Source organism: Siphateles boraxobius, unplaced genomic scaffold (genome assembly GCF_051911475.1).
Source record: "Siphateles boraxobius isolate OS27281-9 unplaced genomic scaffold, OSU_SipBor_1 25, whole genome shotgun sequence".
Taxonomy (NCBI): Eukaryota; Metazoa; Chordata; class Actinopteri; order Cypriniformes; family Leuciscidae; genus Siphateles; species Siphateles boraxobius.
In genome coordinates this window covers 27,280,141-27,296,773 of record NW_027508866.1, presented here as the reverse complement: position 1 = coordinate 27,296,773, position 16,633 = coordinate 27,280,141, and the positions used below count along the sequence as shown (strand labels likewise).

Genomic DNA, 16,633 nt, shown 5'->3' with positions numbered 1-16,633 from the left:
TGGAGCAGACACCCTGTTGAGGCAGGGGCTGAAGCCAGGGGACTGGAGACTCCACCCCGAGGCGGTGGAGCAAATATGGAAGTTTACTGCCAAGTAGAAGTGGATTTGTTCGCGTCTCAGCACACGACGCACTGTCCACTTTGGTTCTCCCTCACTCAACCAGCCCCCCTGGGGCTGGATTCTATGGTGCAGACGTGGCGTGGCTACGTCTGTATGCATTTCCCCCTATTGCTCTGCTCCCAGGAGTTCTGGAGTGAATCCGCCAGGAAGGAATAAGGCTACTGCTAGTAGCACCATGCTGGCCGAGTCTAATTTGGTTTGCGGACCTAATTCTTCTCCTCGACGGCCCTCGCTTGGAGATCCCGATCAGGAGAGACCGCCGTCTCAGGCAGGGGGTGCAATATTGCACCCCTGGCAGGGGATTTGGAATCTGTGGGTTTGGCCTTGAGGGGGCCCAACTCATAGAGAGTGGTCTCTCAACTGAGGTTGTTGAGGCCATTCTAAGCTCCAGAGCTCCGAGGAAACTACGAGGAAACTATATTCACTTGGGGAGTTTCACTTCTTGGTGTTACCAGCGTCAGTGGGATCCGGTTAACTGTTCAGTAAACAAAGTATTCGAGTTTCTGCAAGAACGCTTTGCATCAGGTCTATGTCCTTCACCGCTTAAGGTATACGTGGCGGCCATTGCTGCTTTCCACGGGCCTATTGTGCTGCAGGTTTCTGTCCTCCCCCGTTTATCGGACCAGGAAAAGCTGAACCTCTTGTGCCTAGTGCGAGCACTGGACACTTATGTTCATCGGACTTCTCCGTAGAGAAAATCTGACCCTTTAAGCAATAGGACAGTCGAGACTATTTTTCTTGCTTGTGAGTCCTCTGGCCAACCATTTGGTGGTCAGGGCTCATTCTACTAGGAGTATGGCTTCTAAGCTTTATTATCTGGAGTTTCTCTCCAGACGTTTGTGACGCGGCGGACTGGTCCTCACCGCTCGCATTCGTCAACTGTCACAAAGAACAAAGAAACGCAGAAACACAAGGGGAGGACTAGAATTTGTTAATGATTTGAGTTTTGTGTAAATCTGTTGCATTTGTCAGAGTCAAATAATGCTGGATAAAATAATATAAAATAAATAATTAAATGTGTGAGTAATCAATATCTCCTTTAGAAAATATGTGGGTCCTAGCACTGAACTTAATGAGTCAAATGACTTTAATCGAGTCGCAAATTTAAGGACTTGAGACTTGCTTGACTAAATGAAAATGTCTTGACTTGACTTTGACTTGAGATCCTATGACTCGAGACTTGACTTGAACTGTATGACTCGAGAGTGACTTTATTGCAGCTAAAGTAATTAAATAATTTTTTTATATAAATCATTGCAACATCAATTGATGAACATTGTAATGGAATCACTGAGACCAGTGATCAGAGTCTGTGATTGCGTGATGTTGCAAAAGCACAGAAAACCCTTAGCTTGACTTGAATGAGATGAGCCACTGACTTGACTTGCTTGGTTTGTGTGCACTGCGCCCTCAGACTTGATGATAGGGACATGTGACCTGCTCCCAACTCTGCCATTCATGCATTCATAGTGGTATGAGTTTAACAATATTTTTAAAAAGTCTCTTAACAATGCAAAGGGTGACGCATAAATAAATCAACCTTGAATTGTGTCTTCTGAAAGTTGATCTGTTTAAATATCTGTTCTTCAGGTGGAGCGTATTACTTGATATCTCGAAGTCTGGGCCCAGAGTTTGGCGGCTCGATTGGTCTGATTTTTGCCTTTGCCAATGCTGTGGCCGTTGCCATGTACGTCGTTGGCTTTGCAGAAACTGTTGTTGAGTTGCTCATGGTAAGAGACAATTATATTCTCTCACACATTGCTCATAATTTATTGCTTTAATATGATTTTGTATAGAATGGTGGATAAAATAATCATAATATGTGTTTGTGTCTTTAGAGTTCTGGTGCGCTCATGTTCGATCCAATTAATGATGTGAGAATCATTGGAACCATTACGGTCATCCTGCTCCTCGGCATTTCAGTGGCTGGAATGGAGTGGGAGGCCAAGGCAGGACATTTATTGCGTATTCAGTTTTCTTTGAACATTAGCCAGTTTCTGACCTTTTGAATTCATGATTTTGTTTCATAGGCTCAGATTTTCCTCTTGGTCATTTTGATCACTGCCATTTTCAACTACTTTATTGGGTCCTTCATCCCTGTTGAGTCCAAGAAGAAATTTGGCTTCTTCGGCTATGATAGTAAGTGCGATTGTTAAAATCATCTAGACCGGAGGTTCTCAACGGGTTTGTCGTGACTGATCTGATGGTGCACAGACAGCAGGGAGAAAGCAATGCTTCATGTTTAATGATAACCTGCTATAAAACCCCATGACAGCTAAATAAATATTCTTAAGCTAAAGAATATAATCTTAAAAGAGAGAAGACAACACTTCTCATGTCTGTAAAAGGTTGTATGTCAAATCAAACTCTACAGTATTTGATAAACATGGTTTTGTGTGGTGAATAAACTCACTGCAGAAAGAAGGAAACCATCAAAATTCAAGAGACAGAAACTATGACACGCCTTCTGAGATTTATTTTTATTTTTTATATATAATATTATACCGTGGTGTAATATTAACACATTTTGAATGTATTAATAACCACTTGAAGGCCACTTGATATCCAAATTAAAACTTTGGTCTTTTAATGAAAACCATTTAAGAAACAGTTTGTCAAGATTCTTGTCCCAGGCTACAGATCATTTTAATGTTCTTTATTTTTCATGTGTCGTTTTCTCTCTCTTCATCATTCACCTTTTTTTTTTATAATGTAACTACATAATTATCCAAACTCTTTTTAGCTGGCATCTTTGCGGACAACTTTGGCCCAGACTTTCGAGGAGAAACGTTTTTCTCTGTTTTTTCCATCTTCTTCCCGGCGGCCACGGGCATTTTGGCTGGTGCCAACATCTCAGGAGATCTAGCAGTGAGTGTGGCCATTCATTTCCTTACCACATATTTATTGTTCCTCACATACACAGTTCGTCACTGCCAAGGATCTCTGTATATGTGTAATTTCTCTAAGGACCCTCAACTGGCCATCCCAAAAGGAACACTTTTGGCTATTCTCATAACGGGCCTCGTGTACATTGGTGTGGCCATTTCTGCAGGTAAACGCTGTTAGAATCGCATATCATATGAAGCAGTACTGTATGAGTTATTTTCTTATTTATTGATTGATTTGTTGAAAGGTGCTTGCATCGTGAGGGATGCTACAGGTATTGAGAGTAACATTACTCTCAGTGGAATTGTAAACTGCACCGATGCGGCCTGTAAGTTCGGCTATGACTTCAATTCCTGCAGACAAACGGTTGGAGGAAAGCCTGCCTGCAAGTTTGGCCTTCACCATGATTTTCAGGTACATCAACAGCATACACTTTTTCTACATTATCACTCTGTTCCAAATCCTAGTGATTTCCCTGCGCTGCATTTTAAGGCCTCGAAGTTGTACTCCTGATGCAAAGACTCTTCCACATGCTAGACTTTGGCCAAAATTAGGTATCCAGCAATACACTTATAAAAGGAAGAGAACGTAGCATGATTAGCTTTGAGAGTTTTGCGGCAGGCTTTACTTTATATTTTAGTGAGCTATGTATTTTTGTTTGTTACTGTCATTATCTACATGCCGACCTGACGGTTTTATATTGTGATCGATCTTGAAGACGTCCAGATCTACTTTTCAAGCGAATCGTAGAGATCTTGATCTTTGTCCTAGTAATATCGGGACTTTTATTTTGACGGCTCTGCGAATGGCAGCTCCTGAGCACAGCGGTCACATTCTCCATCTTCATTAGTTCACGGTCTCTGTTTAACAGTTTTGTCGAAATATGTTACTGGATAGAACTCTTAAACAAAGAATGTAAACTGTATACGAAAGAGTATCATAGCGTTTGCTTTCATATTATTAGAAAAAGGCAAACACTATTAATACTTTCTCATTTACCGTCAGCATATGCGCATTTATATAATTTAAATGAATCTTTCAATATCTAAAAATATTTAATTTCACAAACCTTGCGGGCTTAGTTGAATCCAGCTGTCAGATATTCTGAAGTCAATCAACGTGTTACTGTGCATGACTGTGAGATCAGCTTCAATGGAGACGCACGATCGACAAACTTTAAACCCTTGATTATTTTTTTTTATTTTTTTACTATGCTGCTCTGTATTCAGTTGCCCACTATGTCATATTCATGTCATTTTCAATGTGCTCTATGTAAAATTAGTGTCAGCTTGTCTTTTTTTTTTTTTAAAAATGTGATTCCCGGTCCATACAAATTTACCAGATTACTGAGTGCCCTGTTGATTAGTGTTTACTTCCTTTTTATTCATATTTTTTCAAAACAATTTCTTTATTCGTGAAAAATACAGTGATATGATTATAGAATTAATATGATTACAGAATCAAGAAGTTAGAATCTCCTGTAAGTCGGTTTACTTTGGAGATGTTTTTTTTTAATTAATTTACTAAATTTTTCGGTCAGTCTGCTCTTAAGATATCAGCATTGGCCAATAAAATTATTAAAAACCCAATATCGGTCGACCACTAGTTTAATGACTATTTTGACAACTGATTGTTTAATGCAAGACGGTGTTTTAAATTGTGAAAATAGATCCGTCCATAGGCTTGTTCCAATCTGGATATTCTCGATAGTAGCCTACATCTCAAAATTGGGAAGATTGCGATTCAGATCGTGTATCGTCATTTGTTTTTTATAAGATCGTGATATGAAATTTTGGGAAGATGCTAATGTCAAACTCTACTGGAAGTCCTTGTGGTTCATGTGTGAGCGCTCAGAATCACTTCCATTACAGTAAGGACGTAAACACATTAAGCTTTGGAACAGAAAGACACTAAAAGGATTGGTGACTGAATGTCTTGTGCTAAAGGTCATGAGTGTGGTGTCGGGCTTCAGTCCCCTCATCACAGCGGGGATCTTCTCTGCGACCCTCTCCTCTGCCCTGGCGTCTCTCGTCAGCGCCCCCAAAGTCTTCCAGGTGGGTGTCATCTCGAGCTAACTGTAGTGTGTGTCAGGATTCGTTGAGTGTGTGTTTCCACTCCAGTGCCTGTATGATCTCAGAATTGTTGGAACTTGTCTTGCTGGTTTGATGGATTTTTCCATTTCCCTCAGGCTTTATGCAAAGACAATATCTATCCTGGAATCGGTGTTTTTGGGAAGGGCTACGGCAAGAACAACGAGCCCTTGCGAGGATATTTACTCACCTTTGGCATTGCCTTGGCCTTCATTCTCATTGGTAGGTGGAAATCAACTAATCAAATTGTTTTATTCATCACAGATGAGGTCATCTCACTCTGGCATGCATTTGTTTTTCATTTCTCCAGCGGAGTTGAACGTCATCGCTCCAATCATTTCCAATTTCTTCTTGGCATCATACGCCCTCATCAACTTCTCTGTGTTTCACGCGTCACTGGCCAATTCCCCCGGTAAGACTTTCTTCCACTTGTACGACTTGTAAAACTGAACTGGTTGAGTTGTGATGAATTTATGCTGTAGACAAGCTGGGTCATGTCTCCACAGACACCAGAGTGCTCAAATATCATTAGTGTCAGTATGGTAGATCTCAGCATTCATTATCTGAAGTATGAGGAATTTAGATTTTGAATGTTGGGTGCAGTTTTTTTTTCTTTTTATTATCTGTCATTTTTCATGAATGGGTTAAAGAGGGAGACTTTAAACTGACAGTTCAGTGAAATGAGGTGCTTTAAGGCCCTGATCTATTACATAATCACCACAATGGTAGTTTGAAGGGAAGTTTTCTGGTTTGGCAAGCCGTTTTGAACTGAAACAAACATTTTTGATTTTGTTTAAAATGTCACACTAGTTTGTTCTTTGATCTCGATTTTTTCCGTTTATATTAGCATATATTTTAAACTCTGTTACTAAATCAAAGAGGCATGTCTATAAAACCTTGATTTATGTGATTATCATTACTTGCTAGCAATGAATATTTAATAACCGCTTGAATGAAGTCCTAGGTAAAATGAGTTTAGCTTTAATTAGGAATAATGTGACCACATCCAAAAGATTAACAGTAATTAACTGTAATTCTGTAATTCACAGAAATGTAGAGTGGTTGAGCTGGATAAATGCAGTCACCAACACAATTTGTGTAGAAATGGAGAGAATGCAGTAGGGGTGTGACGAGAACCTTATCTCACGAGACGAGACAGGTGATTGGGTTCACGAGAACGAGACGAGATGTTTGCACAATATTCTATAGGAATCCTCAATGACAAAATTCATGACTGGAAAAATAGTCTGCAGGTGCATTTTGAAATGTTTTAACTAATAATCTTGTAATGAATGTCATTTCAGTTCTAATTTGAGTATACATTTTCAAAATGCATTGAAAGACAATATACAAGCACTGTAAAAGGTTTTGCCACTAACTGAACTGACTGGCTTTTCTCCTGTATGATTTCACACAAGTCTCTTCAGACCTTACTGTACATTTATGAGCTTCCAAAACTTCTGATTGAGGCTGTGTGTGTGACCTCATAATTGAACTCTTTTCCACAAATTGAACATAGAAATAAAAACAGTATATATATATATATATATATATATATATATATATATATATATATATTAGTGCTGTCAAACGATTAAAATATTTAATCGCGATTAATCGCATTAATGTCATAGTTAACTCGCGATTAATCGCATTTAATCGCACATTTTTATCTATTCTAAATGTCTCTTGATTTCTTTTTGTCCCATTATTTTTTCTCATTTTAATGCTCTTATCAACATGGAAAAGTGGATTGGCTTGCTTTGTGCAAATGTTTTTTATTGAAAACAACATTGGCATATATTGTGTTCAATTTCACACTAAAACATTCTTACTTGGAGCAAATAATCTCTCACACAATGTAACACTGTCCATCAATAAAAGGGTGAAAGAAATACTGACGAGGTCCTGATATTGACGAGGGGGCGGAGAATTCGCATCAGCTGTGTGTGTGTGTGTGTGTGTGTGTGTGTGTGTGTGTTTGGCCATCATCAAGTGGTATTTCAGACTGGACGTGCTGCGATGATGATAGCTCAGTTCACAACGACAAAACACACAGATCACTTTGGTCTCGTCAATGGAACCATTTGGCAACTTTTTAAAAGTAAACGTTCCATTCAGAATCTTATTGGCATCCATTTCGGTGTCTCGCGCTCGTCATCCACTCAAAACTGGACGTTTTGAACGTTCCTATAACATTCAGAAATAACGTTTTTATAACTTAATGGGAACGTTATGAAAACGTTCTTATAACCTAAAATTGTTAGCGGGGGAAGAGGAGAGATTCGCGATTGCACTGAACACGTTTTAAGTGCAGGCACATATTGTCCTAGCGAGCCCAGAGAAAATTCTAACAAGAGCAGCGTGTATCTGAGAGCGCGCGACTCGAGCAGAGAGATTCGTGCTCGGCACATTATATTCCACGCGCGAGCAGAGAGATTCGCGCTCGCGCATCCGGCTCGCAAGCCCAAACAAGTGTGTGCGGCGTGCCTGTTGTTTTGTTTCCGGTCTAGCTAGATCCGCTTGCGCTTTCAAAACGTCCATGCCGCGTCCTATTGCAAAAGCATGTGAAAAAAAACTACAAAGTTTGCTAGGCCAAAAAGACCGTTAATCGCGCGATAAAAAAATTAACGCCGTTAAAATGGGTTTGCGTTAACGCCGTTAATAACGCGTTTAACTGACAGCCCTAATATATATATATATATATTATATATAAAAATAAAAGTTTTTTCTTAGTCTGATTATGGTTGCACTTGCACTTATTGTTTGCACTTAATAAAAGTACTTTATCAGTATTCAAAGTGCAAACAGAGACCAGAGCCACAGCTACACAGTCCAGAGTCAGGTTTGATATTGGGAGACATGTGTATAGGGAGCAGCGGGGCTGAGCGCGCGTTCTACAAGATAAGAGATTTATCAGACACTTAACGAATCATCCCCCATGGTCACTCGAGCAGTGACCTGTGTCCTGCTGCACTGTGTGCTACTGCAACTTGTGCTGGATGAGCAGAGCAGATGTTTATATTTTACAATGGTTTTTATTTCTATAAAAAAGCAAAACGACAGTGGAGGCAGGGCCACGATGGGTAATGTAATGTGAATGTAGCGGTCGCATATTCTATGCTAATTTCACCCTCACGCTCCGTCATGGCAATATCGCGAGACAACTTTTCACTCGACGAGAAATCTCATCACACCCCTAGAATGCAGTGATATGGTCTTCCCATCATGCTTTGTGGGCTTCTCATCGAGTTCACAAAGCTTTGCAAAGTAACAGTTCCTATGTAAGGAGAGGTTTTTGTTGTACTGTAGAGAGTGTTACTCAAACCTTTAATATCTGAATGAAAATGAAAGTATTTTCTTTTCTGAATTGTATTTTGTAATTGACTATTTATTGTTTTTGACTATTTATTGTTTTTGAAGTTATAATTTTACACATTTCTTTATTCTTTGTGTAAAGAGGTTTGTTTTTCCCTCAATACCAAAGCTCTAGAAGACCAGCAGGTAGATATCTTCACTTCCCACACTGTATATAGTCTCAGCACACACTTGCATGAACATAAAGGGTATGTGTAGATTTCCCACATCACTCAATCTCCAGATATCTCACAGACACCATTTAAAACGCTTATGTACCCTTTATGTCATGTAGTTTCTGTAGCATTACAAGGTAATCGTGACTCCACTAAATCCCATTACTCTAGTACATGTACTGTGTTCAAGAACCCTTCCTAGCTGTGGTAACTGCTATGAATCCTAACTTATGCTAACTTCATTTAATCAATTCTTTTCTCATGCTTTTATAAAACTGTGACATTTCAACTGTATTGACTGTGACTAATTTGTGTTCTAAAGACTCTAGAACATTGGGAAGCTTTGACACCGTTAACAAGCTCGTATGAAATCTTCTGCATCTGGACACTGTTCAGAGAGACATCCCTCTCCACTTTCACTAGCAGCTCTCAGTTGTCCTGTCACACACCCCGTGTGCCATTGTTTGTGTCCCATACTGTTACGTATCGTAGCAGAATGGCACAGTTAGCACATTCGTACCACAAATAACTATTGTTGGTTTTATGCCAACTATTTGTTCCGATATGTTGGCTCCAGTTGATGGTTGTAATAAGGGTATTTGAACTTTTTACCATGTTGCCAAATCCTAACCCATAGTTCCTCAGGCCCGCTGGGTTTTGACTGGAGATCTCTAAGTGTTTGTTCCATGTTTGTTGGGTAGGATGGAGGCCGAGCTTCAAGTACTACAACATGTGGGCGTCTCTTGCTGGGGCAATCCTATGTTGTGTCGTCATGTTTATAATCAACTGGTGGGCGGCCCTCTTGACCAACGTCATTGTCTTATCTCTCTACATCTACGTCAGCTACAAGAAACCAGGTGAACATACTTGAGCACCAGTCATGTGTTCTTCAGCACAGACATTTCCTAACTAATGCCTCCATGGGTGGTGGTTCTAATGATGGCGTTCTGGTTTTGGGAATTTGGCTCTTTATGAAATAGTGCGGTCTTGCATTTTCTGTAAAGCTACTTTGGAACTATGTGTATTGCGAAAAGCGCTATACAAATAAATGTGTACTGAATTGAATTACAGATGTGAACTGGGGCTCGTCCACTCAAGCTCTGACCTATCATCAGGCCCTGACACACAGTTTACAGCTGTGCGGAGTAGCTGACCACATCAAAACCTATAGGTAATAGAGCGTGTGTAAGTGTGTTTCATGCTTGTTCTACCTGTAATTATTAATTGTAATTGTAAAAACTTTATTGATCACTTATTTCTAGGGGTGTCCCCGACTAAGGATTTTCATAGTTGAATCAGAATCATCAAGTCTTCCTAATAGTCGAATCGTGTGTGGGGTTGGGCAGCGGGCGGGGCTTTAACATTTCAAAGCCGCGATGTACAGAACATCACACAAAGATATAGAAGAAAATGTATAAAAACATTTCGGATCAATAAAACTAAGAAATAACACAAATAACTTCAGAAAGGCCACACTGCAGATAGGATTTGCATTTCACATGCAAATCAAATTAAATCAGTTAATGCTCTAAGTAGCCTACAGAGCGCAACATCATGCACCCAAAAATAATCAACAACTAATTAACAGAATTAAATTAGAACAGAATAGGCTATACCTTTCTAATAAATAAAAATACAAAACGAAATAAGTCAGAATCAAGTCACAAGATGCAGAACAAATGTGTGCAAAGTGCCTAAAGTGCAGGGGAACATATATTCAAAACGCAAGCCACAAATAGTTAAATTAGATAACCCTGAGTGATCAATAAATTAAATTAAAATAAATAAATTATTAAAATATCGAAAGTATAGCCAGAATTGTCAACTTTCTTTTCAACTCCAGAAACAACAATAAACGCTAAACTCGAGTGACAGTTTCTAAACATGTTCAAAGCATCCAAAAATCAAATTAGAACCGGCTAAAATTTTTGAAATCACTTGTACCCCTACCTGATCGAGAGAGAAAAAATCTAGTCTTTCACTCTGTGTCTCTGTGTCCGTTTGAGTCTTTTCAAATTGTGTGCGCGGATAAAATGCATTCTAAAACGCTTAACATGAAAAACGTTTAAAGGTGCAGTGTGTGACTTTTAGCGACATCTAGCGGTTCGGTTGCGAGTTTACACTAAGGGCTCAGCCCACCGCTCACCCCTCCCTTTCGAAGAAGCTACGGTGGCTAAAATGAGACACACATCGTCGTCTGAGGCGGCAGAGAATAGCCAGAGTAAACCAAGTTTCTGTACCACACTCCATTATAAACCACATCATGGATAAAGTTTACAAAGCCATAGTCAGGTGAGGATCAAGGGTCTTAATATATAATATAATAATAGTAATTAGTTGATTGTCTGACAAACGTAACCAGCACATTTCTCCCCACATAGCAAACCCATAATACAGCGAGGGAGAAGAACCACATGAAACTATGCAACTATATATTTTTTCTAACAGGGTATTAAAAGTTTAGCTGGCTAATATGAGCTGTTACTGTGGCTGAGCTGGTTAAAGCGTTAAGCCTTGTTTATACTGGACGCGTCCGCATGAGCCCAAAGGTCCGTGCGGCAAAAATAACGTGATTGTAACAGCGCGCGCGCCTCCGCATCCCCTAGACACCATTTACTACACACAATAGGCTTTTTTTCTCTGATTTTGGAAACTCGATCGACTTAAAATGCTTCCAAGATCGACGGGTTGGTGATTCCTGTAACTGTTTTACGGTCAATGACAAGAGTACTAATCAGCTGTCTCACGAACGTAACCAGCACATTTATCCCCACATTGCAAAGCCATAACACAGCGAGGGAGAAGAATTAAGTTACATGAAACAATCCAACTACATATTTTACACCACTGACAATGGAAAAGTCACTACTCGCGGTGTTTATGGCTAGCTTCTAGCTTTCTGCGGCTTCTCTTTCAAGGTAGTGACGAAACGCGCTCTGTAACGCTTTCGGCTACGGTAGAAACATGACGTCACAATGTGTCGACCTTCATAGAAGGGGATTCCCGCGCCTATGTAGATAAAAATGCCTCATTCTAAGGTAATAAAAACATTACGGTTTATTAAGTAAGTTCTTTATACACCACTGAACACATAGTTATGGATGTCATATTGCATTTCTGTTAATAGATACTCAAAATATTTACACATTGCACCTTTAAAGGCTTGTCCTAAATGTCCTAAGACAGTTATATTAATAGATCAAATTCTGTACACACCTTATGTAGCCTACAGAAAAGCAGATGAGCCCAGAATATGAACGCAACGAGTTTAATTAAACGCTAATTTTCCTCCAATTGAAAACCGTTATTATAAAGAAAACGCTTTACATGACTTTCTATATGAGGAACACGTTGCGTTCATATTCTGGGTTCATCTGCTTATCTGCAAATAGTATGGTTTCTTAATGTGGTATGTACTATACATTAAGCCATGTAAAAGTGCCCTTTAAGCGTTTTAAAAGCTTTTTTCACATTAAGCGTTTTAGAATTTCCAGAGAAAAAAACAACTTGTTAACGTTGGCCTGCAGAAGTGCGATCATGGTTTTATCATGGTTTAAATCTGACTCCAGGCAAAGTCAAGCTTAAAGCTTCAATGGTCGCTTGACTAGTTCAAGCTTGAAAATCTTTGCCATTGATTGTTAAACAATTTTTCTTTAAATGCAATCAAAATATGTCAAATGATTGAGTGACTAAGACATGCATGAAAAATCATAATGGAATTGATGGAGGAAAAATAGATTTAATAGTGTTTTGTTTCATTATGAGTGCTCTAGATTGACTCCTATTCAGTGTAAAGTGTTTAATGTATGTGCTCAGACTGAATCACATGTTGAGAGCAGAGGAAGAGCTGCTAGATCCTCCAGGATCAGAGATTACCGGTTTTCTGACGGTACCTTCAAATCAAATGCTTTACCCTCGGCATAATCCTGTTTTATTCTTAACATTTTTGCTTTGAAGCTCTCTAATGTGAGCTGTGTGTTCTGCTCTCGACTGGACCGATGACCCTAGAGGTCATGAGAACGTAATGCACTGCACACTATGTGCTGCTTTTGCTTGATGTCGCAGTTTATGGCGCTTTACACTTAAATGAACGCCAATGTACAATATTCTGAGGATCTCGCGGTGTGTGATGCTCAGATGACATGTGCTGGTGTGGTGTGTCTCTTCTAAAGATCTTGCGTGTGTGATGTTCAGATGACATGTGATGGTGTGGTGTTCTCTTCTAGGCCTCAGTGTCTGGTGATGACTGGAGCTCCAAACTCACGACCAGCTATTCTTCATCTGGTCCATGCCTTCACCAAGAACGTGGGTCTGATGGTGTGCGGTCATGTGCGCATCGTGAGTACCTTCTCTAACGTCTGATATCTGTCAATACGTGGAGAACATGTGGTGTGTGTGTTTCAGAAGCTAGTAGAATGTTGTTTAATTCGGTTTTGACTCTGCTAATTAGCACATGTTCTTGGTGTAATAAAACTTCCCTGAACTCAGTGGGGACAGTGATTTATAGGTGTTGAAAACAAACCGGTGTCCTTTAGGGGTCCGTGTGGACCATGCTAATCAAGAGTACATTGTCTGGAAAAGCTTCCATGAGCTCATTTTAAAAAACACGTTCCTAGAATCAAAATCGCACCAGCCTGGTTTCTCCAAGTTTTTTTCTCCATTCTGTCACTGATGGAGTTTGGGTTCTTGTCCCTGCTTGCTTAGTTGAGGACACTTAATATTCAGCAATATTATTGATCTGACTGAACTGACACTGTTGTATGAGAACTGAGCTGAGCTGGACGATGACATCACAGCTCCAGAGCTGTTTTATTCATGAATTTAACTCATTTCATAATTGATGATCTTTACGCAGTTATAGAACTGAACTGAATCAACACTGAACTGAACAATGACACTATTGTCTTTTTAGAGTTGCTTTACAGCAGAACTGAACTCTGTTTGCATCATTGATCATTATTTTCCTGTTATCACTGTAAAGCTGCTTTGAAACAGTCTGTATTGTAGTATATAAATAAAGACCTGACTTAATGTTCCTGTGGCATCACTTCAACTGGTCTCTTTCGTTTCTGTGTTCGTTCACAGAGCTCTCGGCGGCCCAACTTCAAAGAGTTGAACGGTGATATGGTGCGCTACCAGAGGTGGCTCCTCAACAACAACTCCAAGGCATTTTACACACCCGTGGTGGCTGAAGACCTTCGGCAAGGAACACAGTTCCTGCTGCAGGTGTGTGTGCATTTTAAAATTGTATAGTCCCATTCACAAAATATTTGTTTAATACTTGTTTTTAGGATCTTGCTCACTGGTTAATTTAGAAAATGTTTTTGCTTCTCCTAAAAGTTTTGTTCAATGTTTACCAAAGTTGGCTCACATAATGTGCATGTCAATCCTTACAAAGTTATTGCTTTTTTAACTTTAGCGTTTTCATTGGTCAGAAGCTCATTTGCACCAATTGGACTAAAATGACTTGGCCCTTTTGGTTCCTCCTCAGTGCACTGTTCACGTGACTCTGTAATCGGCTCACAGCTGACTTCTGTCCTTTAACCTATTTTAAGATATTTACTTCTGCCGTGTGTGCATTTGCTAATTTGACCTACATTATGGGGCCAAAATTGGCCTCCCAAAACCTGACTCTCAACATTATTGGACATGCTAACTGAGGCAGTAAATCAAATACACTGAATAAGCATACCAAATGTTTTAGTAAAAAAATGCAAAACGTTTTCTATGAGAGTTGAGTTATAGAAAATGTCATGAGCTCCGTATTAAACAATGTTTTGCCTATGGAAAGTCCTAATAAACCAAAGTGTGTGTGTTTTACAGGCTGCTGGACTGGGTAGATTGAGGCCCAACACTCTGGTGCTTGGTTTCAAAAACGACTGGCGTATTGGAGATATAAAGAATGTTGAGACCTACATAAACCTCATACAGTGGGTTTAATCTTCCGTTTCAAATCGACACACTATTAATAATCATACTCTTGAATTAGTGTGTCATCAGTTTTTACTGTGCTTGTACAATGATACAAGTGGTTTTCCTGAAATCTGGTTATGTCCCAGAGTCCTCCATGTAACATGAGTTTCTTGAGTTTTTCTTTTTGCTGCAGTAGAGCGAGAAATAGATGCAAAAACTGTGCAAAACAGCTTGTCACCGGGGCAGCAGTGGCGTCAAAGATACTCACGCTCAGAAATGCTTGTACATTATCTACAGTGCTTAATTTGTAAATTAATAGTTGCAAATTATCAAAAGGTGCCGTGACCGACACTGACAAAACAGCTCAGGTTTTCCCGGAACACACACAATGACGTCACTGAACTCAGAGCATCCTTCACAAGTTTCTGCACAGCTTTAACTACAGCCTAGTGTATTATCTTGTCATGTGTATAGCTACATTGAGGCCAAAAATCATTCAGTTGATCAGTGATATTCTCTCACCGATGACATTGTTGCCTTTTCCATTTCATGGATTTCTGATTCTGACTGATCAAACTCCCGTTGCTCGTGTCTGCTATCCTGATTAGTATTAGCAGTGCTATCGGGAGCTCTTTTAATCAGAAACATCGGCTTTAAACGTGGATATGGAAAAGGAATATATGCTTGACTGTCTTTTTGACATTTGGCGATATTAACTTATTTTTATTAGAATAGTTCATCAGGTATATACACTCTCTTGAACTTAAGAAAGCTGATCAAAAATATATATGCTGCAAAACATAACCTCTAAAATAAATACATTTGCATTAACCCGCGCTTGCTCTCTCTCACACGCATGCACTGTCATCATGTAATGCACTTGTTTATGCCAGATCATGTAAAAACAAATGTCGGAACGCAAAAATACAAAATCTGACGTTTTCCATAACAAGATCCAGCTCAAATTAAGCACTGGTTATCTACACACGGTAGCTCCTTCAGGAACCACACCAGTGATGAGCTGCAAACATAACAGCACAATGAACATTTATGTTTTCTGACATTTGTTTTTCATAAATGTGCCCTGTCCTTTTCAGATGCACCGAAGTATTTCTATTGCATATACATCTAATGAACAGATGTTTATGAGCAAATGCAGCTTTGATGTAAATGGTTTTGGTCGTCCTCCTGTGAGACATTAACTCTTGTTTTTGTGTGTGTAGCGATGCGTTTGATTTCCAGTACGGTGTCGTCATTCTCAGACTGCGAGAGGGACTCGATATTTCTCACATTCAAGGCCAAGGTACAGTGCAGTACATTTATTACTACATTAACCAGTCATTTCTTAAAATAAGCATATTTTGACAAGTGCTTCTGCTTAATGCTGTTGCGTTATTGTCTGTTAGCTTCAGGAAAATGTGTCATCAGCAGTTCACTAGCTATGAACTACACACATATGATATTGATTCTGTTCCTATGAGAGGGAATGTAAAGGAAAGTATTTTAACTCTTTAAAGCAGAGGTTCTCAAAGTGTGGGGCGCACCCCACTGGTGAGGAATAGAGACATGACAGGTGGGGCGCTCCAAACGGGAGGATTCCTTTTTATGCCTTTATATCTTTATTCGTTGATGGCGAGTCCGCAACGTCAACTTCATCTTTGCAGCGAAACAAAAAACACTAGTTTATTAATAAACAAACAATTAAATGTCTCCTTGCTATTTTTTACACATTCATAATCATTATTTTTGCCGGTTCTTTGTGGCAAGCTTTATTCGTGCGCTTGAGTGCGGCTATATAACGCTCATTATCCTGTATAGCCTATCTAAGTAATTAAAGGAGCTGTATGTAAGAAACGTATTTCAATTAATCATAAAATGGCCCTGATGTGTCACTAGACATTAAGAAATTATGTTCATTTCAAATACTTATATCACTGACAACAGTAGTCCGGCCAGGATATTGTCATTTAAAAAGTGAAGTTGCAGCCCTTAACTTATGTTGATGTTGTCATGTTGTGTTTTGGTCTGATGCGCCACCCTCCATCTATCTACCAATCACGTAGTAGTAGTCAGTAGTATTGCGGCATCTGG

The 16,633-nt window shown here is 39.5% G+C and overlaps 1 protein-coding gene across 2 annotated transcripts in view; it reads left to right on the top strand.

The window, feature by feature from the left end:
- Positions 1-16,633, top strand: part of slc12a2 (solute carrier family 12 member 2) — a 121,006-nt gene that overhangs the window by 60,745 nt on the left and 43,628 nt on the right. For both annotated transcript variants that reach the window (XM_077243436.1, XM_077243437.1), the window contains exons 5-19: positions 1,711-1,850; positions 1,959-2,069; positions 2,151-2,259; positions 2,864-2,988; positions 3,088-3,172; positions 3,254-3,420; positions 4,953-5,060; positions 5,195-5,318; positions 5,407-5,508; positions 9,331-9,486; positions 9,701-9,800; positions 12,856-12,967; positions 13,715-13,855; positions 14,453-14,559; positions 15,766-15,845. In XM_077243436.1, coding sequence (XP_077099551.1) covers positions 1,711-1,850; positions 1,959-2,069; positions 2,151-2,259; positions 2,864-2,988; positions 3,088-3,172; positions 3,254-3,420; positions 4,953-5,060; positions 5,195-5,318; positions 5,407-5,508; positions 9,331-9,486; positions 9,701-9,800; positions 12,856-12,967; positions 13,715-13,855; positions 14,453-14,559; positions 15,766-15,845 — 1,767 coding nt within the window. The remainder of the gene's footprint in view (positions 1-1,710; positions 1,851-1,958; positions 2,070-2,150; positions 2,260-2,863; positions 2,989-3,087; positions 3,173-3,253; positions 3,421-4,952; positions 5,061-5,194; positions 5,319-5,406; positions 5,509-9,330; positions 9,487-9,700; positions 9,801-12,855; positions 12,968-13,714; positions 13,856-14,452; positions 14,560-15,765; positions 15,846-16,633) is intronic.